Genomic DNA, 27,904 nt, shown 5'->3' with positions numbered 1-27,904 from the left:
TGTGAGACTATTGAAACATGTAACTTTGACAGTTTTGTTATTAATATAGTTTACAGAGTGCTAAAAAGTGTTGCTGTTCCTAGCTAGCATGCCTTTCTGTGATGCAGACTAACCGCTAAGCAGGCGACTGGTGCTTGGGTTTTATTATGGGAGATGGAGTTTAGTCCCTTTAAGGTCTGAATGGGATAGAGGCGATTTCACGTTGTAACTTGTTTGTGTTGCAGTGTTTTTGTACATGAGTTGTTGTATTTTGGTACTGTCAACACTGAAAGCACCTAGCAATGTATTGGGGATGTGAGACAGGATATGTGTTTTACCTTTCTTCATGCTCCTTTATAGAACAACTTGTCAGATGGTGCAATGGAGACTGATGTGTTCCTGTCCTGTCCCTTCACAATACTATTGCAGATCGACATAAAATCCAAAAAGACAGCTGTGGTGTCGCTCTTCATTTCTTGGTTCTCCTGTGGTACATATAAAGACCACTACAACTGTCTGAAATGTGTTGCAATGTTATAGTAATTCAGATTAATTATATTTGTAATCAAGSACAAATTGAAATCTTACACAGTAGGCTGTCAATTTACTATCTGCCCTAAGACAGAACATGTTAAAATAAAAAGCCATCTTTTTATTGAATAAAATTGTATTCAATATATGGTTCAGTCATACAGTACATTTGCAAGCATCAGAATTCAGCTGCATTCTGCACATAAAATACAAATACGAAACTTGCAGCCAGCAAATCCCTGCCAGCCATGACTGTTCCCAAAGAAACTAACAGATATATTCAATTACGAATGTCAAAAATCATGAACAATTCAAATGTGATTATCCTTTTTTATGATTCAAAATTGCTCTTTTACATTTTTTTGGAGAGCATACAAACCATGAAATCTAAACAAACATCCATAACAGTATCATAAATTATAAATGTTCATGCTAAAGTAGCATTTAACAAAAATWAAACAAACGTAATAAGGCAATTCATATTAATTCTGAGTCCAGYGTACATATCAGTAGCCTGGTCCCAGATCTGTTTGAGCTGTTCTGCCAACTCCTATGGTTGTTATCATGCCAAACCAACCATTGGAGTTGGCTAAAGAGCACAAACTGATCTGAGACCAGGCTCGTGTATCAGTAGGCACATGGGTATTATTTAAATGACCATGTTTGTTCATATTTACCCTCTGAAAATACTGAGTGACACCATGTTGAGGCCAAATGTACAGTTGGCACTGGTACAATGGTTTCACCTGTTCGTTTTAGAGAGATTTTAAACATAAAAATGAAGGGAAAGGTAAAGAGACATTAAGAGAAAGAACGAGAGAATAAACAGAAAAGTAAATTAAGACAGTGTTGTGGTTTAGCTTTGTATTTAGGTCTGTTTTCTTTTGATTGCCTTCTGAAATTGATAGGTGTAAATTTGCATTAGTGCAAATGTTTCGTATATCTGGCCCCAAGTCCTCTAGGCTGTCAGATTAATAGACAAATCATAACTGGCCAGCAAAGTAATGGAGGTTAGTCCAGAAAAATAAGGCTTGCTTATTGCATAGTACAGTACTTCAACTCAGTTTTACCCCTCATGTGATGGCTGTGTCCAGATATGGGGGAACTGGTACACATTTACTGACTTTACAGTACCTGCAAAGGTACTCCGGGCCTTCTTTGTATGTGTATAATGACATCTACAGTAAGGCAATCTCAGAGTGCATCCGAATCTGACTTCAGTGTGTGAAGACTGACCTCTTTAGTACATGAAATGCAATTTCCCTGCCAACACTTACTCTGAAATATATCATATGGACCACTTTGATAGACCCCCTAATGGCTGAATATGTCCGGATTTCTGTATCTTAACATGGTTAGGATGAATACTGGGGTGAATACACAGTTAAATGACCATAGGTGTACAGTAAGTTAAGTGTGTGTGGAGATATGTGTTGAGTAGGGGTGAGTACTTTAGTCAGTGATAGGACAGTGAGAAGCAGTGAGGAAGAACCAAAACTGCACCTTGTTGAGGAATACAAGTTAATTCCTGTATGGGTAATAAACGGTGAAGCACCAATAGTTTACATTGAGTCCACAGGACTCCTCCTAGATCAACTGGAAACCTGCTGAAGGAGACGAGGATCACAGCATTTCCTCCATCATCTCTGTTGGATAAGGTGGTGGAGGGAGGGGCCGGAGGGTCAGGGTTCAGTTATCAGCTGACCCCTCCTACTGCCTCTCCGTCCTTCTCCAGCTCCTGGATCTCATCACTGTTCCCTGAGTCGCTGCTCGCCACTGAGCTGAATGATGGAGACTTCCTATATCAGAGGGAGGAAATAAGGAAGATGTCAGTCATATCCTCTATGATTAGGCCTACTGTATTGACAGAGCAAGTGCAGAATTTCTTGACTAGACTAGTGCTTAATAACATGTGAGGAGAAACAACTAACAATGTCTGATGGTAAATACATTTTTTCATACAAAAAAACAATGAAATAAAATGGAGACTGATTAATGTTGACGTTTCGGCATCAAATGGAAAAATGCCCCATTGCATTGAAATTACATTGTTTCTCATCATGTATGGAGAAAGGCATGTCTGACCTGCCATTGCCCCCTGAACCCTTGATGAGTCTTCTGCAGGTTTCCATCTGCACATCCAGGCCTCTCTTCATAGAACACATCTCCATGTACTCCTGTAGGTGACGGTTCATATCACTCTTAGCTGTAGCCAACTCATACTGGGGGGAGAGAGAATCAGAGAGGTGGGACGGGAGGAGTGAAAGAGAGAGTGAGGGAGGTGAATGATGTAAGAGTCAGAGCAAAAGAGTGGGAGGAGATGTGAGAGGGTGAGTCAGAGGGGATCGAAAGGAGAAACAGGTTGGGGGGTAAATATGGACTGTAGCCAAATATTAATAACAATGAATGACTAACACACAGGAGAGTGAGTCACACAACATTAACTATGACCTCTGTTCTCTTGATCTCCCACCTCTATTTGCCCCATGGTCTCCTGGTACTCCTTCTCTCGGTTCTGGAAAAGCATCTCGGTCTCGTCGATCAGGCTACCCAGACTGCCATCCTGAGAGGCCTATCAATCCACAACAGACCCATTTAAACGATGTGTACTGTAGCAACATTCAAAATACAGTAGTAGACTTTACAAGTTTTAATGTCACATGCACAAGTACAGTGAAATGCCTTTCTTGCAAACTCAAAACCCAACAATGCAATAATAAAATAAAATAGCAAAGTTGGGTCGGAGCTTGCGCCATCCAGTACTGCGCCATCTTTTTTGCAGCTTGGAGACTTGCGCTATCTACAATAAGCACTTTTATACAGTTAACATTCGTACAGTTGTAGAATGTAGATGGATAGATAAGGTAAATAAACACACAATTAAACAGCACACAACACATGCACCAACACACAATTAGACAATAAACAATAAAATAAATTCAAATAAATAATTACACAGTTTTATTTAACATACATTTCCKTTACATTTTCTGAGGCCAGTCAGAATAAAGGCCTTACAGCACTAGGGCATGAGGCGATTAAATCATCAACAGAGACATCTGACTTTTTATTTTTAAAGTTCCCAGACAATGCTTTTGGATGAACAGTAGGGGGCAGCACTAACCTGCCCAGGGCCTTCCCCCTGTCCTTCTGCTGCAGCACAGGCACCTGCAGTAGCGCTGGCTGCAGCACATGGGGTGTTGTAGTTGGCGAAGTCCTCCCAGAGGAGCAGTGTCTCCCCATTCTCCTCCCAAGCCAGGCTGTCACAGTCGTCATCAAAGTCAAACGTCTCCCTCCTGGTGACAAAGGAATTATCATCTATGCAAGTTCTGCATACAAGAGAGGGATGGAGAAGTGGGGAGAGGGAGGGACAGAGAAAAAGAGAGGAGACATGAAGGTGGAAAGGGAGGGGAGAAAAGAGAGAAGAMAAAAAGGGAAAGGGGAAACCAAACCGAAAGGCATGCACATTTGAAAAGGGTTGCAAAATGAAGAGGACAGGGAAGAGAAAGAAAACAAACAGACAGACAGTGACTGACAGACAGATGAAAACTTGACACAGTAACAAAGCACACATGAAACTGATTAGGAGATGCTATCTAACGAGACACACTACAGTGGGGATATAATTCAAATAATCATATTGTATGGCTCAAACCACAGTTATTTGGATAACATTTTGACCTTAGTCCTTGAACTAAACCAGGTCAAAATCGACATGTTCCGGATCAAATCAAATCAAGTTTATTTTATATAGCCCTTCGTACATCAGCTGATATCTCAAAGTGCTGTACAGAAACCCAGCCTAAAACCCCAAACAGCAAGCAATGCAGGTGTAGAAGCACGGTGGCTAGGAAAAACTCCCTAGAAAGGCCAAAACCTAGGAAGAAACCTAGAGAGGAACCAGGCTATGAGGGGTGGCCAGTCCTCTTCTGGCTGTGCCAGGTGGAGATTATAACAGAACTATGCCAAGATGTTCAAAATATTCATAAGTGACAAGCATGGTCAAATAATAATCATGAATAATTTTCAGTTGGCTTTTCATAGCCGATCAACGGCAATGATCCAGCACTCATTAGCAATTTAGGCAAAACAGGAAGTTACATAACACAAGTTTAAGGTTGGGCCACTCACAACTGGTTGAGCATGCGTTTCATCTCGTCTGTGATGTTGAGTGACCCTACGACGTGCTCCTCTTCATCCTCCTCTCCCCCACCAGACTCAGCTTCCATCTCAGGACTCCTCTCCTCACACACAGCCTTACGCTCTTTCTTCCTGCACGACGCAGCACCAGCCCCCTGTGAGTAACACACCACACACTAGTCAACTGTTTGTGAACTAATTCACTGCACCTACTACACATGTGTGAAGGGGAGTGAGAGTGTGTGTGTATGTAAAATACAGAATTTCATGGACATCTTTATTCCTTCATATGGAATGGCCCAATATACTGGGTGTTTGACACTACCATACATAAGCAAACATACAGTACCAGTCAAAAGTTTGGATGCACCTACTCATTCAAGGGTTTTTCTTTATTTTTACTCTTTTCTACATAATAATAGTGACGACATCAAAACTTTGAAATAACACATGGAATCCTGTAGTAACCAAAAAAGACAAATCAAAATATTTTATATTTGAGATTCTTCAAAGTAGCCACCGTTTGCCTTGATGACAGCTTTGCACACTCTTGGCATTCGCTCAACCAGCTTCATGAGGTAGTCACCTGGAATGCATTTAAATTAACAGCTGTGAATTTCTCATGTTACTTTTTAATGGTACGTTTACAAACATATTTTGATGAATAGAATTGAAACTTGTGTATCATTATGTGAAAGTGGTGAAATAAGTATAGCCAGTTATAATTGTTATGACGATCAGTATTTACCTGGCTAAAAGAGAAGGAATATAATATCTATTGTTTACAGGAAACTCATTCAACAATTTTAGATGAAGTTTTGTGGAAAAACTACTGGGTGGGCGAAATATATTTCTCCCATGGGCAAAAAAATTCAAACGGGGTGATGACATTAATTAACAGTAATTTTGATCCATATGTGCAAATTATCCAAACAGATCATCAAGGTACGGTAGATAAATTATATTAAATATGTTATTGGACAATAAACAGATATGACTTATTAACCTATACGGTCCAAATAATTATGATCCAAGCTTCTTTGAAAATATATATAAGAATTGATCAACTCTACAAGCAACACTAGACTCTATTATTATGGTAGGGGATTTTAATACGGTTTTAAATACCATTATGGACCATAAAGGAAATCACACTACAAACTATCAACCTCAGGCACTTAAGGAAATCATGAATGTCATGGATATATTGGAATTAGTGTATACTGTATATGGAGGCTTAAATATCCTGACCTAGTGAGATACAGTGGGGCAAAAAAGTATTTAGTCAGCCACCAATTGTGCAAGTTCTCCTTGTGAAGACAGAAAACGTTTGACCTCTGTCATTGCCAACAAAGGGTATATAACAAAGTATTGAGATAAACTTTTGTTATTGACCAAATACTTATTTTCCACCATAATTTGCAAATAAATTCGTTAAAAATCCTACAATGTGATTTTTGGGATTTCTTTTTCTCATTTTGTCTGTCATAGTTGAAGTGTACCTCTGATGAAAATTACAGGCCTCTCTCATCTTTTTAAGTGGGAGAACTTGCACAATTGGTGGCTGACTAAATACTTTTTTGCCCCACTGTATACGTGGCGGAGGCTTAATCAAGCTAGTCGTCTTGATTATTTTCTTATGACATTCTCTCTGGCACCAAAAGTTTAAAAGTGTTGATAGGGGACAGAATACAGTCGGATCATCACATAATTGGCATATATATTACTCTTACAGAATTTCCACGTGGGTGAGGATATTGAAAATTTAATCAAAGCCTACTGGATGATAACTTGTTTATAACTAACTTGTTAATAACTTTTCCCGACATAACATAGGTACAGCAGATCCCCTTATTGTATGGGACACTTTTAAATGTGCCTTTAGAGGCCATCCAATTCAGTACTCATCTATAAAACAAAATAAATTTTGAGCAAAAGAGTCCATAAAGGAAATTGAAAGACTAACAGTACAGATAGATAGCAATAAAAACTGTACCATAGAGGCACAGAATAAGTTAGAGGAAAAACTAAAAGAAATGGAGGAATTTATTCAAGAAAGATCCAGTTCTTTTTCAATCTTCAACATAGAAATGCTACCAATTTTTTTTATTGAAACTTGTTACAAATGGAGTCACGCATGATTCACCTAATTATATTTTGAAAGAGGAAGTAAAGTACTTTAAGAATATGTTTTCGTTTCAGTCTCCACTATCTCCACTAACCGAAGCTAATTGTATGGATTTTTCCCCCTATTAATAATGTGTTTATACTTTCGTACTATTGTTTGTACAGATGAACGTGGTACCTTCAGGCGTTTGGAACTTGCTCCCAAGGATGAACCAGACTTGTGGAGGTCTACAATTATTTTTMTTTTKATTTTCCCATGATGTCAAGCAAAGAGGCACTGAGTTTGAAGGTAGGCCTTGAAATACATCCACAGGTACACCTCCAATTGACTCAAATGATGTCAATTAGCCCATCAGAAGCTTTCAAAGCCATGACATCATTTTCTGGAATTTTCCAAGCTGTTTAAAGGCACAGTCAACTTAGTGTATGTAAACTTCTGACCCACTGGAATTGTGATACAGTGAATTATAAGTGAAATAATCTGTCTGTAAACAATTGTTGGAAAAATTACTTGTGTCATGCACAAAGTAGATGTCCTAACCGACTTGCCAAAACTATAGTTTGTTAACAAGAAATYTTTGGAGTGGTTAAAAAATGAGTTTTAATGACTCCAACCTAAGTGTATGTAAACTTCCGACTTCAACTGTATATACTCACCCAAAAGATATTTGGGGGATTGGAAATGATGTAGACAATTACATTGATGGAAGCAACAATCTATCCGCAATATTAAAGCTGATCCAAATAAAAAAAACATTGCCCTGTTTGGTTACCTCTGCTGCAGAGGATAAGTTCATTAGAGTTACCAGCCTCAGAAATTGCAGGCCAAATGAAAACAGACACATCTCAACATCAACTGTTCAGAGGAGACTGTGTGTATCAGGCCTTCATGGTTGAATTGCTGCCAAGAAACCACTACTAAAGGACACCAATAAGGAAACTTGCTTGGGCCAAGAAAAAAAAAAACAATGGACATTAGACCAGTGGAAATCTGTCCTTTGGTCTGAATAGTCCAAATTTGAGATTTTTGGTTCCAACCGCCGTCTCTTTGTGAGACGCAGAGTAGGTGAACGGATGATCTCCACATGTGTGGTTCCCACCGTGAAGTATGGAGGAGGAGGTGTGATGGTGTGGGGGTGCTTTGCTGGTGACACTGTCTGTGATTTATTTAGAATTCAAGGCACACTTAACCAGCATGGCTACAACAGCATTCTGCAGCGATACGCCATCCCATCTGGTTTGCGCTTAGTGGGGCTATCATTTGTTTTTCAACAGGATAATGACCCAACACACCTCCAGGCTGTGTAAGGGCTATTTGACCAAGAAGGAGAGTGATGGAGTGCTGCGTCAGATGACCTGGCCTCCACAATCACCCGACCTCAACCCAATTGAGATGGTTTGGGATGAGTTGGACCGCAGAGTGAAGGAAAAGCAGCCAACAAGTGCTCAGCATATGTGGGAACTCCTTCAAGACTGTTGGAAAAACATTCCAGGTGAAGCTGGTTGAGAGAAGTGTGCAAAGCTGTCATCAAGGCAAAGGGTGGCTACTTTGAAGAATCTCAAATATAATATATAAACACTTTTGTGGTTACTAAATAATTCCATATGTGTTATTTCATAGTTTTGATGTCTTCACTATTATTCTACAATGCAGAAAATAGTAAAAATTTAAGAAAAACCTTTGAATGAGTAGGTGTGTCCAAACTTTTGACTGGTACTGTATCTATTTACCTTGCTCTCTGGGGTTGCTCTGGAGGGGCTCATGTGGGGACTCATGTTGAACATCTTGCTCATGTCTTCGGAGTTGCGTTGATGGGCCACATCACATAGTTTGGCCGTGATGTCAATGCGTCTGCAGATATCCATGTCCACCTTCATGGCCTTCTCCTGGATCGCAGTGTCCAATTCTGACATTTCCTAAAGGATGGAGTTGGTTTATTGTCACAGTCAAATAATATCCATGAGCTGTGTCAATTCTTACATTTGCTTAATACTGTCAGTATGAGAGAGTATCGTTTTCTGAGGCAACATTTTCCTATTACGTAGTTAAATCTAGTTTTAAGGCCATGACTTGCACTTTTAAAGTAATAAACTAACTGAAAAGGCACTTAAAAGGTGCCATTGTTTGACAATAAATAAATAAACTTAAGGTTTAAGAAGTCACTGGGAAGGGCCAAGAGTCATTGTGTGTGAAACAGCAGTCTGGGCAGGTTTTGGCTAGTCTGTGAGCGTAACTACTCCAGACAGAGTGTGGAGCATTCATTAGAAAGCTGGCCAAAACCACAGGGCCTCAAAGAACAGGGGGAGGCTGTGTGAGGCGAGCCATAAGGGTTTCTCATCTCACTGCCACTCGGCGTCTGCCTTTCTGTCTGCCTTTCTGTCTGTGTGTGCAACTAACTTAGCTCCCACCAATTCCAAAGGAATTTCTTGGCCTCAGTGTTCAAGGGAGAGTGTCTATGTGAGGTATGATAACATGTGTTGTGAGCATTCTGACTGCCAGGCTATACAGCTGAGAGTGGCCACATGCATCAGTAACAGAACAGATGGGTGGATGGATGAAATAAAATATATGTGGTTGGGTGGTAATAAATGGGTGTAATGAAAAAATATATATAAACAGTGTCAAAAAGTTTTATTAAAGCAACTTACAGCCAGTTCAACCAGTCCGCACAATTTAAAGTTGGTTGGGTGTTTCTAGTTTAAATGAAGCACACACACTACTAAGTGATTACTTTGTACTTACCATTTTACCATGCCATTTCTGTGTAAATAGGAGAATAAGGGACTGTAAATAAAGCCTAAGCATCATTACTTACATTATCGGTCATGAGGCTCTTGAAGACCCCCAGCTCTGTCTTGAGTCTCTCCACCTTGTCAGTGAGCTCCCCCTGAACCACCTCAGACTCCTGGGCACTCTGGAAAGGGCAGACCATGGAACACACAGCCACATCACACTCTACATCTAATCTACTGACACACCACGGCTCAATATCAAATCAAATGTATTTATGAAGCCCTTTTTACATCAGCAGATGTCACAAAGTGATATACAGAAACCCAGCCTAAAACCTCAAACAGCAAGCAATGCAGATGTAGAAGCACAAACTCTTACATGTTTATGAATAACCATGCACTAATTCTAAACCCCCGAAGGAGTTCATTCCATGTTTATCCCTTGTTTTCATCTTGAAAACATTACAATTAAATTCCTATTGCAACAGTATCCAACAGTATCCCTTTCTCAAGATAAAGTCTGCATAACATGTTGAAAAGTCATTTTATTACTCTACAATCCACTATTTTGATGCATCACAGAAACAATGTCAAAGTGGATTGAGTTCTGGGTTTTGGGCCAAGAGCTCCAATAAAAGTAATCTGGAATTCTGCTAGCGGGAAACAGTTGACACATAGCTAGTCAGTGTGAGTCAGTGCTATTGGCTTTTTACATTTGTTATATGAGTAACGTGTTTCAGTCTTTAGGGGTTATAAGACACAGTAACACACCCAGCATTGGTTCCCACTGACTAACATGTACACAGCGGGACTAAAGCATCTGAACCCAAACTGTCCCCACCCATATCTATTTTCTATCCTGAACTTTCCCATTCTGTTTTTGTAAAACAACATTCAGACACACAGTACACATTTTAGTAATTTAGCAGGCACTCTTATCCAGAGTAACTTACAGTAGTGAGTGGATACATTTTCTCCATACGAGTCCCCCGTGGGAATCAAACCCACAACCCTGGCGTCGCAAGCACCCTGCTCTACTAACTGAGCCACACGGGATACAAATGTCAGAGGCATCCGAAGATAACAAGTCACAATTCCTGAATAGGTAACTTACTGGCAGTCATGCAAAACACCCACAAACATGACACAGAGTTCCTGCATCAGGTCCAAAAAGTTGGAGGACAATCAGACCCAGACCTGAACAGACCCTGTCATAAAAGAAAAGAGGGACTAGGACCCGAATGGACCCAAGAACAATCAGACATAGACCCGTCTAGACCAGACCCGATTAGACCTGAGTGACATTTAAAAAATATATATATATTAGCCAAGTTGCTCTTCTGGTTAACGAAAAGGTCTTTATATTTTGGCTAGGCCTTCTATAAATAAATAAATTCCCTTATTAGCGAAAAATAAATATGCTATATGCTATGCAGAGCCGTGGTCGGGTCCACTCGGGTCTATAGTTACATAGATCCAAGACCCGATGACAATCAAACTGGACCCAACCCGGGCCTGAAGGAAAAGTTAGAATTTTGAGAACCTGGGTATTTGGCTTCAGGTGGACCTGTGAAGACCTCTAACACAGAGGCTGAGCCTGCATCCCAAGAATCTGTATTTTTCCCCGGAGTGCACTTTTTCACTTCCTTTCATGGATTGTCCCTTTATGGACAATGCCTTTTGAACTTTGGATTTTAAAGGAAATGACTGGTATAAGAAATATGTTGGAAACCCCCTTTAGTCCAGCCCACGCCTAGATACTTCAGGAGAAAAGACACAGTACTGGGATGCAGTGAGCTAGAAGAGGGAGAGTGGTGTGGGTATGATGATTTAAGATGGCATAGATGAGCTCTCACCTCCTGTAGTGTCTCCACCATGGCCTCCATCTGCTGGCGCCTAGACAGCTCCTCCTCCCATCTGGAACACATCACACACAGGCACACACAAACACACATGTTTGTTTTACTATCCTTGTAGGGACCAAACAATTAATTTSCATTCAAAATCATTTTTTCCCTAACCCTAATTCTAACTTTAACCCTAATTGTAACAATAACTCTTTACCCTAAAATAGCCTTTTTCCTTGTGGGGACCAGCGAAATATCAGAAGTCCTCACAAAGATAGTTACACTAAAAACACACAGGCAGAGTTGCAAAGAAAAAGCCATATCTCAGACTGGCCAAAAAAATATAAGATTAAGATGGGCAAAAGAACACAGACACTGGACAGAGGAACTCTGCATAGAAGGCCAGTATCCTGGAGTCGCCTCTTCACTGTTGACGTTGAGACTGGTGTTTTGCGGGTACTATTTAATGAAGCTGCCAGTTGAGGACTTGTGAGGCGTCTGTTTCTCAAACTAGACACTCTAATGTACTTGTCCTCTTGCTCAGTTGTGTACCGGGGCCTCCCACTCCTCTTTCTATTCTGTTTAGAGCCAGTTTGCGCTGTTCTGTGAAGGGAGTAGTACACAGGGTTGTACAAGATCTTCAGTTTCTTGGCAATTTCTTGCATGGCATTGCCTTCATTTCTCAGAACAAGAATAGACTGACGAGTTTCAGAAGAAAGTGCTTTGTTTCTGGCCATTTTTAGTCTGTAATCGAACCCACAAATGCTGATGCTCCAGATACTCAACTAGTCTAAAGGCCAGTTTTATTTATTCTTTAATTAGCACAACAGTTTCAGCTGTGCTAACATAATTGCAAAAGGGTTTTCTAATGATCAATTAGACTTTTAAAATAATAAACTTGGATTAGCTAACACAATGTGCCATTGGAACACAGGAGTGACGGTTGCTGATAATGGGCCTCTGTACGCCTACGTAGATATTCCATAAAACATTTTTAGCCGTTTCCAGCTACAATAGTCTTTTACAACATTAACAATGTCTACACTGTATTTCTGATCAATTTGATGTTATTTTAATAGACAAAAAAAGGTATTCTTCTTTCTAAGTGACACCAAACTTTTGAACGGTAGTGTATGCTTTTATATCAGTCTAAGCCCTGTATGGACAGTGATGACAGCAGCTTAATTAGACTTAGAGAGAGAAATATAAAAGCCTCTAGGGTCACTAAGCAAATATCAATGGACTGTTCGATATGCTATAACCATTTACCACCCTGTGGGCAAAGATTACTTACAGCGATTGGGAGAATAAAAGTGAAAAGGTGTGGGTAGTTGTACTGTATTTGCTCAGTTACCCAGTGCCAACGTTTGATTCAATGTTCTTAAACATTTTATTTGAATGTTTCAACATAATGCCCTCATAAACGTCACTTGCTAGACATTCATCCTTGGATACTCAGACAAATAGAGAACAGTGGCTCTCTTTCGAGGAACGCTACAAAGTGGACATGGAAAAGAGCACAATCTCACTGACAACACTGACAACACTATGGACTCAATGGCTCAACAATACTTTGAAGCATCAGGAGAGGGGTTGCCACTGCCAGATATGCTAACGACACAAGAATAGGCAAGAATCACCTATTGATTCAATTACATCAGTGTGTCGTTACAGCCTAAAATGCACTTCAGATTATCTCTCTCCTTCTCATTTACACATCAGTTAGGTTTAATCTACAGCCAAGACATAATTCTATATCAGATTATATACACAGACCTTTATCAGTTCAATAATGACTTGTCCTTCTGAAGAGCAGAGCCATAGATAGATAGCTGTTTACTCTGTTAATATATAGTCAGACTGACTGAGATTCACCCCTGTATCCTCTTACTCTTCGGTTCCCGAGGCTTCTGACCAAAATTGAAAAACCTTGGGGCTAAATTTAGAGGATGTACAGTATCTAATCCAAAAGCACCAGGCTGTTTTTAACTTGTCAACATGGATATGCTTACTTATACATGCCATTTAGCAGACTATTTTTTCCAAAGGGACTTAATATCACACATTCATACATTTTTATATGGGTGGCCCAAGAGGGTATTTAACCCACAATCCTGGCGTTGCAAGCGCTATGCTCTACCAACGGAGCTATACAGTTCCACCATGCTAATTTAGCAAAGGCCTTTTGACTTCAATGGTAGTTTCATATACCATCTTCAAAGAAAGTGTTACTATTAACACAAAATTAAGCTAATAGTTTTCTTTTTGATCTTCAAAGTTGCCTTTGGGGATTACATGCTAGAGGGTACTTTTTTTTGCCACTTTTGCCAGCAGATTTTGAGTGGTCAGTTAAACCAATGTTCTGCTCCAGGCTACTGATTTTCAAAGGTATAAAAAAGACAGGAAGGCTTGACAAATTGGAGCAATGAAAGAGGATGTCATTGTCTAGAAAAAGCAGCTCCTTATAACTAAGAGCCGTATTGTTTTACTGCCACCCATCCACTCACTCTTCCTTAGTATGTAAGCAAGCTTGGTCAAAACTGTAGTTCAAAAAAGGTACAAGCCTCAGCACAAGCTAAGCTGATATGACAATCAGAAACATTCATTATCAAAGTAGATGGAACGTGATATAAAGCATTCTACCGATAGAATATTCCGGACAGATCTCTTTTCTCCTTTTAATGTATTTGGTGACTCACAAAGACACCAAAATAGGATAGGGGTTGAATTAAGAAGTGCACTCTCCATCTCTCTCTCTGCAGGACGGCTTGGGGTAGGGAGCAGAGGGGGGTGGATACACAGGCAGACAACAATCCCATTAGGAGGCAGGTCCTTGTGCCAGGAGCCAGGATGCAGTGCTGGCTAGACTCCCCTGACAGTAGCAAAACAACAACACACCCAACCCTAATACCACCATCCATGGATAAGGATTGGTGGGTTAGAATGGTGAAGGTCACCCTTAAAGCCATAATCTGTAATATTTCCATCCGCTAATTGATCATTTCAACCAATAAAATATAGGCTACACCTTTTTGGAAGAATATGGGATTAATTCCGAGGAAGCAGTCATCAGATAGTTTGTATGGGGTGTTATAGTAACCAGGTCAGAGGTGGTCCCTGATCGGGGTCTCGTTCATTAGGGATACATTTTTAAACAGAGTGAAACATTCCAATTCAGTTGCTTGAAAGTGTTGAGGCCATTTTAATCCTGATGAATATCAACAAGCTTCATAAAAAAAAAAATATTCAAGGGTACAACATCAAGTGTAAAAAAAAAAGTTGAACTTTGAACCTGAAATTCACTGGTCACAGGCTGCCAATTCCACTCCAATGCCCTCTTTTTCAAATAATAAGTTGCTGACCATACAAACCTAATATTGGTAGCAGTCATAATAACACTGTCATCCAAGTCAGCTCATTCTTTCAGCGTTCTTTTTAAAACACAGCCTTCTCTGGTTGTTGAAACAATGGGCCCTTGTTAAAGCCTCAAAGTTAACGAGTGGAACACACCATAACTCTGAAGTACATGTGGCCCCAAATCTTCAAACAATCAAATGCGAATGAAGCCCTAGTTAATAAATGAATAAATAAATGCCATTTAGAAATCATGTTCAGTTTGGCACGTCATATGACAATGGTTTGATAGCCCATACAGTTATGTCAGAAATTAGATTGATGAATGCCCATGCATTACATAATAGCTAATATTCCACAATCCAGGTTTATAAATTGGACCTTTATCCTGGTTACTCTTATTGATGGGCGCTTTGAGAGAAATCGACCATGAACACTCATTGGTAAATTAGGTTTGAATTGTCAGAAGCACACAGAAGGAAAATAAGAGGCCCCTCTTTCATAATATCTTAAGTTTTTACCATCGGGGACCAATTTGGAAACAAAAGTTTGATTTAATACTTTAAGTGCTGTCCTCTGGGAATACAATGTACATCTTGTTGTAGGCCTAAATGTTTTTACCCAAATAAATTATTTTCAATTCAACGTTGTTAATTCACCTCAGTGTGTCTGTGTCTCTCTAATACTTTAATAAATGGATATTATTTGAAATATAAACATGTGCATTACATTGGCACTGGAATTCCAACCCAGGGCTAAATAACCCTGACAATGCATTCCACTGGAGAACGACAGGGCAAGGAGCACTTGAGCCCAACAGAGACAGATGGGATACTCCTACAATGGTCCTACTGTGGCCTCCATTGGGTTGGGCCTCCTCCTACACTGTTATATTATTCCACACCGATCAGAGGAAGCATGGGTCAGTGTGGAGTGAAACAACATTAGACTAAACCTGTATGAGTGACAAAGTCAAATACCTGTTGTACAATATTTACTGCCATTCTGGGTGCTACTTCACTCACCTGTTCTGTGCATGCAGACATTTGCATATTCTATAGTCAGAATCTGACTAAACTTGTTGAGTGCAGCAGCACATTTCCCACTGGCGCACCTTGCCTTTGTTTGTTTCCTTACCGATTATAATAACTTTGTACGTGTGTGTTCATGCAACAGTAAGTACCTTATCATAATGCATACTTGCTTAATTCGGTGTGCATGCAATTAATGCACAACTCTAGATTATATATTTTTTATTGTATTATTATAATTTTTTACCCAATGAGACAAGCACAATACCAGCCGGCCAAACCTTCCCCTAACCCGGACGACGCTGGACCAATTGTGCGTCGCCTTACTGATCCCAGGATCAAACCTGGATCTGTGGTGACACCTCAAGCACTGCAGTGCCTTAGACCGCTGCGCCACTCGGGAGGCAACTCTAGATTTCTGACATACTCATATTATTATAATTATTAGTATTATTTGATTTCTTCCGCACACTCTAGTGCTTAAACAACCTAAGCTATTAACACGAAACCAACTTCCAAATGTGTGGACTGCCCCAACTCAGATTGCATGATAATTTTTTGGTTGTTGAGCATTTATACTTTTTGTACTACAACAATCTTTAAAAGTGCCATAGACTTACAGTTCCTTCAGAAAGTATTCACACCCCTTGACTTTTAACACATTAAGTTGTGTTATATTTCAAACGGATTGAGATTTTTGGTGTCACAGGCCGACACACAATACCCCATAATGTCAAAGTGGGATTATGTTTTTAGAAATTTGTACAAATTAATTTAAAAAATGAAAAGCTGAAATGTCTTCAGTCAATAAGTATTCAATCCATTTGTTATGGCAAGCCTAAATAAGTTCAGCAGTAAAAATGTGCATAACAAGTCACATAATAAGTTGCATGGACACTGTGTGCAATAATAGTGTTTAACATGATTTTTGAATGACTACTTCATCTCTGTACCCCACACATACAATTATCTGTAAGGTCCATCAGTCGAGCAGTAAATTTCAAATACAGATTCAACCACAAAGACCAGGGAGGTTTTCCAATGCCTCGCAAAGAAGGGAACCTATTGGCAGACGGGTAGAAATAACAAAGCAGACATTGAATATCCCTTTGAGCATGATGAAGTTATAAATTCCACTTTGGATGGTGTATTAATACACCCAGTCACTACAAAGATAAAGGTGTCCTTCCTAACTCAGTTGCCAGAGAGGAAGGAATTTAACCAATGGTGACTTTAAAACAGTTACAGAGTTTAATGGCTGTGATAGGAGAAAACTGAGGATGGATCAACAACATTGTAGTTACTCCACAATATTAACCCAAATGACAGAGTGAAAAGAAGGAAGCCTGTACATAATATAAATATTCCAAAATATGCATCCTGTTAGCAATAAGGAACTAACGTAAAACTGCAAAAAATGTGGCAAAGAAATTAACTTCATGTCATGAATACAAAGTGTGATGTTAAAGGCAAATCCAACTCAACACATCACTGAGCACCACTCTTCATATTTTCAAGCATGGTGGTGGCTGCATCATGTTATGGGTATGCTTGTAATCGGAAGGGCAAGGGAGTTTTTTAGGATACAAATAAACCGAATAAAGCTTAAGCACAGCCAAAATCCAAGACGAAAACCTGGTTCAGTCTGCTTTCCAACAGACACTGGGAGACAAATTCACCTTTCAGCAGGACAATAACCTACAACAGATGAAAACTTTGATCCCTTACTGATGTCACTTGTTAAATCCACTTCATTCAGTGTAGATAAAGGGGAAGAGACAGGTTAAAGAAGGATTTTTAAGACTTGAGACAATTGAGACATGGATTGTGTATGTGTGCCATTCAGAGTGTGAATGTGCAAGACAAAATATTTAAGTGCCTTTGAACGGGGTATGGTAGGACATCCAGCCAACTTGACAAAGGACAACTCACCAAAAATAATTCTTAAACCGTTTAAGCTAGCGATACTAAACGATCTTCCTCATGTTCCGGCTATCCTAACTTCCAATTCTTAAAAACTTGGAATCAACTATAATTATATAAATATATACATTTGCATAAAATAACAAACCAGCAGAAACTCTATAGGGACCAAACTAAATTTCACATGTTCAGTCTATCCTAACTTCAAATTCTTTAAAACGTTTATCAACTATAACTATATAAATGTGCATAAATTAGCATAAAACAACCCACCAATAGTAACTCTTCAACCGTTCAAGCTAGAGACACCAAACCTTTTACATGTTCAGACTATCCTATCAATCAATTGATTGATCGTTCACAAGCTAGCATGCACACCATTTTTCTAGTTGTATATTGTTGTCTTCTACTTTAGCACACCGAGTGTAGTTATTTTCCATTGCTAATTGATTTGCACGTGGCGGCCTCATGCCCAGTAATTGGTACATGTATAGAGAATGTGTAGAGAGTGTTCTTTATTGTAGTCTCAGACACGCGAGGTACTAATTACATAACCTTTTTTGTAGTATCCTACTATGTTCCATGTGCTTATGTACATTCCTCCACTAGTTCTTTAGCTATAATCTGCATGCTAGCGACGTCGGAGAATTGCTAGTTTCCACTGCTAAGACTGCCTCCTTTGAAGTTGCAGTCTTGTCCCTTCGGCCTGTGTAGCCATCTGCCCTGCCCCCTTGTGGAGCTTTTCAATTACTGTTTCCTATGTAAATCAATGGTGCATTTAAATCTGTCACTAACCACGTTTCCATCCACAGTTTTTTTTTAAAGTAGTCATATCGTATAAAAAAAAAAACACGGCAGCTGTGATGGAAACAGGTAGTTCCGGTACAATTTTATAAATGCCGATAGATCATTTGTTCATTCGACATATTGGGATCTTTGTGTCGTTAAATTAATTATGCGAGAAATGGTGGTGGAAATGCCTTTATGCGCAAATATTGATATAATAACTATCATATTTAAATAAACTTGATGATATGGTGGCTCAGTTGGTAGAGCATGGCGCTTGTAACGCCAGGGTTGTGGGTTCATTCCCCACGGGGGGACCAGGATGAATATGTATGAAATTTCCAATTTGTAAGTCGCTCTGGATAAGAGCGTCAGCTAAATGACTTAAATGTAAATGTAAATGGTGCGTGGTCCTCTCACTATGACTCTGGAAACCATTCAATTTATTAGGCTACAGATGAAATAAGTTCTGATGAACTTCACAGGGTGGTKAAAGTGCACGGTGATCATGATGCTTTCTAATAAATATCGAGGGTCTTATTCTGGTGACATGCTGATTGATGCTTAACTGCCGTTTGACAAAAAAATATATTCTCGCTCATCCATAATAACCTCATCTGTACACTAGCCTACCAGCAAAACCTACCCGCACTGTATCTGCTAGCTTTTGGCTGGAGCACACGTGCCAAGACCAGAGTAGGCACATTTGCTATTTAACACAACCATTTTTRTGACAAAACTACAGAGTTGAAAATGTTATGGAAACACATTGAACTTTAAATTTTTATTTGGTACATGAAAACTTAAGCGAGAAAAGTAAATTTTGTGTGCACTAGGTCATCACACACTGATTTTTATCCGCAACAAGTCTGCTGGGTGGAAAATGCACATTTTCTTTATGTGGATTTTGAATATTCACATGAACATTTGTTGCCAATTGGATAAAAACCTAGCTGTTGTCAATGTGACTTATTTACTGTTATAGCAGTTTACTTTGTTACTTCATTGTAATATTGTTTAATGCTATATCCTGAAATTATATGTTAGTTTACTAATCATTTCTCTTTCTTTATTCTGCACTTTCAGAAACCACACACACACACTTAAAACCCCCGTGAATAGAATTGTCATTAAACATAACTGGAGTTGGAGTTGCTGACATCTTTCTTACTGAAGAGGTCAGCTTTTGTATGACTAGCAACATTTCAATCAAATCAATGAAATCTATTTATAAAGCCCTTTTTACATCAGCAGATGTTACAAAGTGCTTATATAGAAACCCAGCCTAAAACCCCAAACAGAAGCAATGCAGATGTAGAAGCACGGTTGCTAGGAAAAACTCACTAGAAAAGACAGGAACCTAGGAAGAAACCTAGAGAGGAACCAGGCTCTGAGGGTTGGCCAGTCCTCTTCTAGCTGTGCCGGGTGTAGATAAGAGTACATGGCCATTAAGTCCAGATCGTTCTTCAAGATGTTCAAACGTTAGTGGACGTACACTCCATTACACATGTAATCACAACAAAATAATTCACGAAATTGGTAGATGTGAAAAGGAATGGACCTAGGGTCAAGTACATATATTTTCAGTAGCATAATATGGCCAGATGGCCAGTGAATTATTTGTATTTTTTTATTGGTTGTACAAAAGGTGACTACACTTGTGTGTTGGAGTAAATTGTCTGAAACTGGTGCTTTTCGAAATTGTTGTTTTTGTGTCAATAACATACTTAGCCTATACACTTACCATACTCATATACAATTAAAATAGCTCTGGTATTAAAAAAGCAACAAATGCTACGCATTGGCATAGTTCCTAAACTACCAAGCCCTTCCTTCCAGCCTCACACTTATCAATAAAAACATACTTTTGTGACAGTTTAGAATTGTGTTTTGGGAAGAATCATTGTGATTCACTTCCTTCAGTATTTCTTATTAAAACTTGAGGGTTAATATTAGATGTGGCACTGCTCTTTCAATTAATGTATTATTTTGCCATGGTAATTAATGTAAAACTTTGCAACAAATATGAGTAATATCCTCGAGGCAAAATCATGAATTGCCTGACACAGCTGAAAAAAAACTTTCCTCAACTTTGCATGCCTAAAAATGGCATGATCACATCGTCTGATTCTGGGAAGGTGGTCACAGTGAGAACGGAATTTCTCTGGGATGAGAATCTTTGCTGTTTAATTTCCTGAGGATTAACTGTGAAAACTGATGAGACGAACACCATTGTTTCTCTATAAACACTGTAGAGGTAGACCACTTTATAACCTAATATTTATTACCTAACATAATCATATGAAATTGCCAGTGGCAGTTTTCTAGTGCAGGTATTCCTAAACTGGGGTACGCGCAACGCCGTCAGGTGTACGCCAAATGAAAATGTGATTCACATTAAAAAGAAAAAATATTCTTCACATTTTCAAACAGTACATTTATATTTTCCAACGGGGCTATACATTTGGGTGAGTTTTTTCTCTCTCGCCTGAGTAGCCTTGTTTCACTGTCAAAATGGCGCTGAAAGAAATGGCAGCAGTTTAACGGGCGCGCAACCTACGGCAATTGCTCGGCCTCTGACCGCGAGGTACTACAGAGGGTAGTGCGTACGGCCCAATACATCACTGGGGCTAAGCTGCCTGCCATCCAGGACCTCTACACCTGGCGGTGTCAGAGGAAGGCCCTAAAAATTGTCAAAGACCCTAGCCACAGACTGTTCTCTCTTCTACCGCATGGCAAGCGGTACCGGAGTGCCAAGTCTAGGACAAAAAGGCTTTTCAACAGTTTTTACCCCCAAGCCATAAGACTCCTGAACAGGTAATCAAATAGCTACCCGGACTATTTGCATTGTGCCCCCTCCCAACCCCTCTTTTTACGCTGCTGCTACTCTCTGTTTATCATATATGCATAGTCACTTTAACTATACATTCATGTACATACTACCTCAATTGGGCCGACCAACCAGTGCTCCCGCACATTGGCTAACCAGACTATCTGCATTGTGTCCCACCTACCACCCGCCAACCCCTCTTTTACGCTACTGCTACTCTGTTCATCATATATGCATAGTCACTTTRACYATAYMTWCATGTACATACTACCTCAATCAGCCTGACTAACCGGTGTCTGTATTTAGCCTCGCTACTTTTATAGCCTCGCTACTGTAAATAGCCTGTCTTTTTACTGTTGTTTTATTTCTTTACCTATCTATTGTTCCCCTAATACCTTTTTTGCACTATTGGTTAGAGCCTGTAAGTAAGCATTTCACTATAAGGTCTACACCTGTAGTATTTGGCGCACGTGACAAATATACTTTCATTTGATTTGATTTGAAAATAAAATGAAACCATCTAGTGTTCAGTGAAATAACAACACAATGTAAAATACAGGCAGCCTAGTCAAATAATTAACATCCAATCACATTAACCGTTATTCTCTTGCGGGAATTCCACCAAGTTCGTATGTAGCCAAACGTAGCTGCTGCTCATTCCGTTTGGTCGAAAATTGATAAATGGTTAAAAAAAAGCAAGGCCCACGTCCGTAGAGACCCATACCAGCTCTACTGGTAGTACTACTACTACCAGCAGTACTACACCTGCACCTGTCGACGAAACAAGTTGTTCTGCTTCCACGAGCACATCCAATGCTAGCATCAGTAATTCTACATTTGTTGTTAGCCCAGCTAGCATGGACACTGACAGTTGTGAATCTTACACGGGAAAGCACCGAACAACAGACAGGGACGTTAGACCATCGAAGAGCCGCAAATATGATGAGAACTACATTGATTTGGGGTTCAATTGTATTGGGAGTAGTGCCTTTCCTCAGACACAGTGTGTGCAAAAGTACTATCACAACTCGATGAAACAGACATTTAGAAACAAAACATGCCAATTTGAAAAATAAGCCACAGGAGTTTGAGTGAGAATTAAGACGACTTTTGAGTAGTAAGACATGTATAAAAGCAACAGATACCATTAATACGAAGGGGCTAGAAGCGTCATATATGGTGAGCTACCAAGTGGCCAAGACAGGCAAGCCCCATACTATTGTGGAGGATTTAATTCTTCCTGCTGCCGCAGATATGACTGGGACAATGCTGGGGGAAAAGGCAAAAAAAAAAACAATACAGACAATGTCTTCATCAAACAACACTGTTTCATGCCGTATCGGTGACATGGCAGGAGATGTTTTGAAACAATTACTGCTTCGCATACAAGCTAGTGAATTATATGCGTTACAGCTGGATGAGTCAACAGACGTGGCGGGCCTGGCACAGCTCCTGGTATATGTCCGTTACGTTTATGGGGGTCAATTAAGGAAGACATCCTCTTCTGCAAACCACTGGAAACAAGGACAACAGGAGAGGATATTTTTAAAGTACTGGACAGCTTTGTGACATCAAATGGACTTTGCTGGTCAATGCTTCAATGCCATAGAACTCTCTTTCCGTGGCCTCCAACTGCTCTTAAATACAAGTAAAACTAAATGCATGCTATTCAACCGATCGCTGCCTGCACCTGCCCGCCCGTCCAGCATCACTACTCTGGACGGTTCTGACTTAGAATATGTGGACAACTACAAATACCTAGGTGTCTGGTTAGACTGTGAACTCTCCTTCCAGACTCACATCAAACATCTCCAATCCAAAGTTAAATCTAGAATTGGCTTCCTTTTTCGCAACAAAGCATCTGGATATCGCTCTTATCGCTCTGGATAAGAGCGTCTGCTAAATGACTTAAATGTAAATGTAAATATACTACCCACCACTGCGACCTGTACGCTCTCGTTGGCTGGCCCTCGCTTCATACTCGTCGCCAAACCCACTGGCTCCAGGTCATCTACAAGACCCTGCTAGGTAAAGTCCTCCCTTAGCTCGCTGGTCACCATAGCAGCACCCACCTGTAGCACGCGCTCCAGCAGGTATATCTCTCTGGTCACCCCCAAAACCAATTCCTCCTTTGGCCGCCTCTCCTTCCAGTTCTCTGCTGCCAATGACTGGAACGAACTACAAAAGTGTTTCCAGTTTCAGAGATTTATCTCCCTCACTAGCTTTAAGCACCAGCTGTCAGAGCAGCTCACAGATTACTGCACCTGTACATAGCCCATCTATATTTAGGCCAAACAACTACCTCTTCCCCTACTGTATTTATTTGTTTAGCTCCTTTGCACATACTTCCACTGCAAATCTACCATTCCAGTGTTTTACTTGATATATTGTATTTACTTCGCCACTGTGGCCTTTTTTTGCCTTTACCTCCCTTATCTCACCTCATTTGCTCACATTGTATATAGACTTATTTTTCTACTGTATTATTGACTGTATGTTTGTTATACAACAACACAGAGTTGCACATGGAATAAGTGTCGAAATGCTTTGCTTTATCTTGGTCAGGTCGCAATTGTAAATGTGAACTTGTTCTCAACTTGCCTACCTGGTTAAATAAAGGGGAAATAAAAATATGTGTTGGTATCTGTACTGATGGTGCAAAAGCCATGAGAGGGAGACATAGTGGAGTGGTAACGCACAAGCAAGCAGTTGCTCCCAACGCCACTTGGGTACACTGCAGCATCCATCGAGAGGCTCTTGCTGCCAAGGGAATACCTGACAGCTTGAAAGATGTTTTGGACACTACAGGGAAAATGGTTAACTTTGTTAAAGCAAGGCCCCTGAACTCTCGTGTATTTTCTGCACTATGCAATGATTATGGGCAGCGACCATGTAAYGCTTTTACAACATACRGAAGTGCGCTGGTTATCAAGGGGMAAAGTATTGACAGGTTTTTATAAATTGACGAGCTTAAAGTTTTCACTGACCATCATTTTAACGTGTCTGACCGCTTGCATGATGACGAGTCTCACACGACTGGCCTATCTGGGTGACGTTTTTTCTCGCCTGAATGATCTGAATCTAGGATTACAGGGACTCTCCGCAACTATATTCARTRYRCGGGACMMAATTGAGGCTATGATTAAGAAGTTGGAGYTCTTCTCTGTCTGCATTAACAAGGACAACACACAGGTCTTTCCATCATTGTATGATTTTTTGTGTGCAAATGAACTCAAGCTTACGGACAATGTCAAATGTTATATAGCGAAGCACCTGAGTGAGTTGGGTGCGCAATTACGCAGGTACTTTGCCAAAACGGATGACACAAACAACTGGATTCRTTATCCCTTTCACGCCCTGCCTCCAGTCCACTTACCGATATCTGAACAAGAGAGCCTCATCGAAATTTCAGCAAGTGGTTCTGTGAAAATGTAATTTAATCAGAAGCTACTGCCAGATTTCTGGATTGGGCTACGCTCAGAGTATCCTTCCTTGGCAAATTGTGCTGTTAAGACACTGATGCCCTTTGCAACCACGTGCCTATGTGAGAGTGGATTCTCGGTGCCCTGGTCCTATAAGAGCTCTTTGTCACTTCCCACAAGCCGGGTTGTGACAAAAACTCACCCTCATTCTTATGTTTAATAAATGTATCGTATAGTGTGTGTGTGGCAGGCTTACAATGATGGCAAAAAACAATATTTGAAAGTGCGCTGACCCTGGTGCTAGAGGGGGTACACAGCTGGAGGTTAAATGTTTGAAGGGGTACGGGACTATAAAAAGTTTGGGAAACACTGGTCTTGTACATTGTGATGTAATGGCGTGGGTAATAAACGACAGATTCAGCCCTTAGAGGCACTAGTCATTACTGTTCAAAACAGTGTAGAAACACTCAAGTTACAGCTGGAGTGGGCTGGAAGGGTCTTCAACCTCTTGACAAGATCACTAGGTGTTGTAAGGTAACAACCAGCCTTATTTCAGAAAGCAAAGCACATCCTGCACTTCTCTCACAAATCCCTTGCACCTATAACAATGAGACACACTTACATTGGATTCCCGACAGTGCCATCTCACTTCTGACACCGGTGTAGCGAATTCAAAGGGTAGCCCAACCAGAACTTGAACCTGGGTCCCTGCGACCATCAGCCCAACACCTTAAGCATTAGACCAAGGGGCTGCAACTTCTGAACACAAGGTTGCTAGAATTTGTATGTAAATATAATGCAAACAAGAACTTGTCAACAACCTATCAACAACTTCTCACCAAGTTCAACGAGTTCCTCAACAATCTGTCAAATAAGTAAAAACAACATTTGTCAGACACTTGAATAAGATTGTGAGATGCCTTGTTCTGAGTGACTTGATTGATTGTATCTTTGCAAAAGTTTGCTTGACAACTTAAAAACGTAAAGTGTTAATTGAAAGTGACATCACTTACTTTTTTCTGTACTCGTCTCTATCTCTCTTGATTTTAGCCAACACATTGTACAGGGCTCGCAGTTCAGGGGTGACGGTATCGACTTGAACTCCAACATCAACACCATCCGCCTGCATCCATGACACCCCGGGGCTGTGGAGCCTAGTCTCGAGTCGGTCCCCAAACCTCTTGTGGGTAAAGTTCCATATCGTACCTGGTGTGCTTACCCGTGGCTGGTACCCAGCCAGAGACAGGTCCAAAGAGCCCGTTTGGGTTGTTTGTTCTCGGCTAAAGTAGGCTCTGTAGCGGGATTGCTCTAATGCTTGCTGTAGTTGATTTTCTAACAACTTGTTTCTACGCTCCAATTCATGAACTTTAGCTAGGAAACATCTAAATCGCAGGTTAAGTGTTTTCAAGGCATGAATATTGGAACCCAAATCGTTCCGTAGAGCACTAGACACCCTAGCACTAGTACCGGACGCTGGCGCTCCAACGGGGACCCCAGCGGCACCCGGAGATTGCGAACCCTCAGCAAGAGCCATCGAATTCATCATTTCGTTTGCGTTAAATGGGCAATACATTAAATTAAAAAAATCACCACGGTATTCCGAGGGGCTTAACTGGTCAACTTCAATTAGCCTGCTACTACTAGGCCTACTGTATTTTTCACCCGCGCCTTGCCGTAAAAATAGGCCAGCCCTCCACAATGCGGTCGGCGATGATGTGATTCTTTGAAATGAGCTTATGCGACTACAAATCTCGCAACCATTGCTGTGAACGCCATGTCATTGTGTCATCTTGGACAGTGTAGGAATGTAGACTCGACATAAAGATAAACGCCGTATGTCACCTTCTTCATGATGCTCTTGTTGACGGCGAATGTATCTCCACGCCAAATAGTTAAGGACGCTATTTAGCCCCAGGCTATGTAGCCTGCGCACCTTCTGAACGCGCACCTTCTCTGTATTGCTGCTGATATTTTAACTAGTTTTTGCAAAGTCATTCGCCTTCATTCATTTCTCCTGCGCCGCCCATCCTTTTTGATAGAGTCGTCCCAGTGAGCTGCCGAATACGCCTGAAATCAAGGCTCTGTCCCTATTATTGGTATTATGTTACAGCCAAATGAAAACACCCTACAATGCTACGCCCCACCCGCCCGCCAGCTAACTTGCCGGATTATTCTGAAATAAATGTTTATTTTTAGAAAGATATGTTTAGAACATGCCCATTCAAGCTTATCTAACTTTAGATTTCCTAACGAACCAGAAAATCAATAGTTATTTCTGATTGTTTATCAAAGTTATCTGGTCAACTCATTTATCCTGCTATGTATGTATGTATGTATGTATGTATGTATGTACAGTGCGTTCGGAAAGTAGTCAGACCCCTTCCCCTTTTCCACATTTTGTTACGTTATAGCCTTATTCTAAAATGATTAAATAAATAAAAATTCCTCATCAATCTACCCACAATGCCCCATAATGACAAAGCGAAAACAGGTTTAGACATTTTTCCAAATGTATAAAAAAAAACAGAAGTACCTTATTTAAATAAGTATTCAGACCCTTTGCTATGAGACTCGACATTTAGCTCAGGTGCATCCTGTTCCCATTGATCATCCTTGAGATGTTTCTACAACTTGATTAGAGTACACCTGTGGTAAATTTAATTGATTGGACATGATTTGGAAAGGCACACACCTGTCTATATAAGGTCCCACAGTTGACAGTGCATGTCTGAGCAAAAACCAAGCCATGAGGTCGAAGGAATTGGCCGTAGAGCTCCGAGACAGGMTCTTGTCGAGGCACAGATCTGGGGAAGGGTACCAAAACATTTATGCAGCATGGAAGGTCCCCAAGAACACAGTGGCCATCATTCTTAAATGGATTGATGAGGGGAAAAAACGATTTAATCAATTTTAGAATAAGGCTGTATGAATGAACTGTATACCCATCTGGTGAGATTTGCTGAGCTTATGCTGTAGGCCTACTGGCCATAATAATAACAAGAAACAATAACAGAAGTCAAAATGCATTTTACTCCAGCTGCCAATGCATACTACTGTAGACTAGGCCTACGTTTTTCGTGTCATATTACTACTTTTATTTTATTCAAACACACAAAATCCAATTGTGGTAATATGAATTTAATTGAAAAGATTTTCCCCTTTTTCTCAGATTCAACAAATATCGCTGAAAGACTAACTGCG

The 27,904-nt window shown here is 40.3% G+C and overlaps 1 protein-coding gene across 2 annotated transcripts; it reads right to left on the bottom strand.

Moving 5' to 3' along the window:
• Window positions 1–610: 610 nt before the first annotated feature.
• LOC111977245 (intermediate filament family orphan 2-like) lies at window positions 611–26,819 on the bottom strand. 2 transcript variants are annotated; one of them, XM_070447877.1, is made up of 9 exons: window positions 25,717–26,819; window positions 11,367–11,427; window positions 9,594–9,692; window positions 8,509–8,694; window positions 4,642–4,805; window positions 3,635–3,839; window positions 2,984–3,082; window positions 2,596–2,732; window positions 611–2,309 (listed from the first exon to the last, which is right to left on the bottom strand). In XM_070447877.1, the coding sequence occupies exons 1-9, from the start codon at window positions 26,274–26,276 to the stop codon at window positions 2,207–2,209; spliced, it is 1,614 nt and encodes a 537-aa protein (XP_070303978.1). In that variant the 5' UTR covers window positions 26,277–26,819; the 3' UTR covers window positions 611–2,206. The 2 variants fall into 2 exon arrangements, with proteins under 2 accessions (XP_070303978.1, XP_023862387.1); XM_024006619.2 differs by having other exon boundaries at window positions 3,635–3,806.
• Between the last annotated feature and the right edge of the window lie 1,085 nt (window positions 26,820–27,904).

This window comes from Salvelinus sp. IW2-2015, linkage group LG17, assembly GCF_002910315.2.
Source record: "Salvelinus sp. IW2-2015 linkage group LG17, ASM291031v2, whole genome shotgun sequence".
NCBI classification, from domain to species: Eukaryota; Metazoa; Chordata; class Actinopteri; order Salmoniformes; family Salmonidae; genus Salvelinus; species Salvelinus sp. IW2-2015.
The sequence above is the reverse complement of the archived record's forward strand: the minus strand, read 5'-3'. Positions and strand labels throughout refer to the sequence as shown.

Bases quoted from the DNA above. Each gene is read 5' to 3' on its own strand.
- LOC111977245 (XM_070447877.1), bottom strand. From the start codon at position 26,276: ATGTATTGCCCATTTAACGCAAACGAAATGATGAATTCGATGGCTCTT. The intron at 9,693-11,366 runs GTGAGAGCTCAT...TGCCCTTTCCAG, and splicing joins TGGTGGAGACACTACAGGAG to AGTGCCCAGGAGTCTGAGGT. The intron at 3,083-3,634 runs GTTAGTGCTGCC...GTGGATTGATAG, and splicing joins AGGGGGAAGGCCCTGGGCAG to GCCTCTCAGGATGGCAGTCT.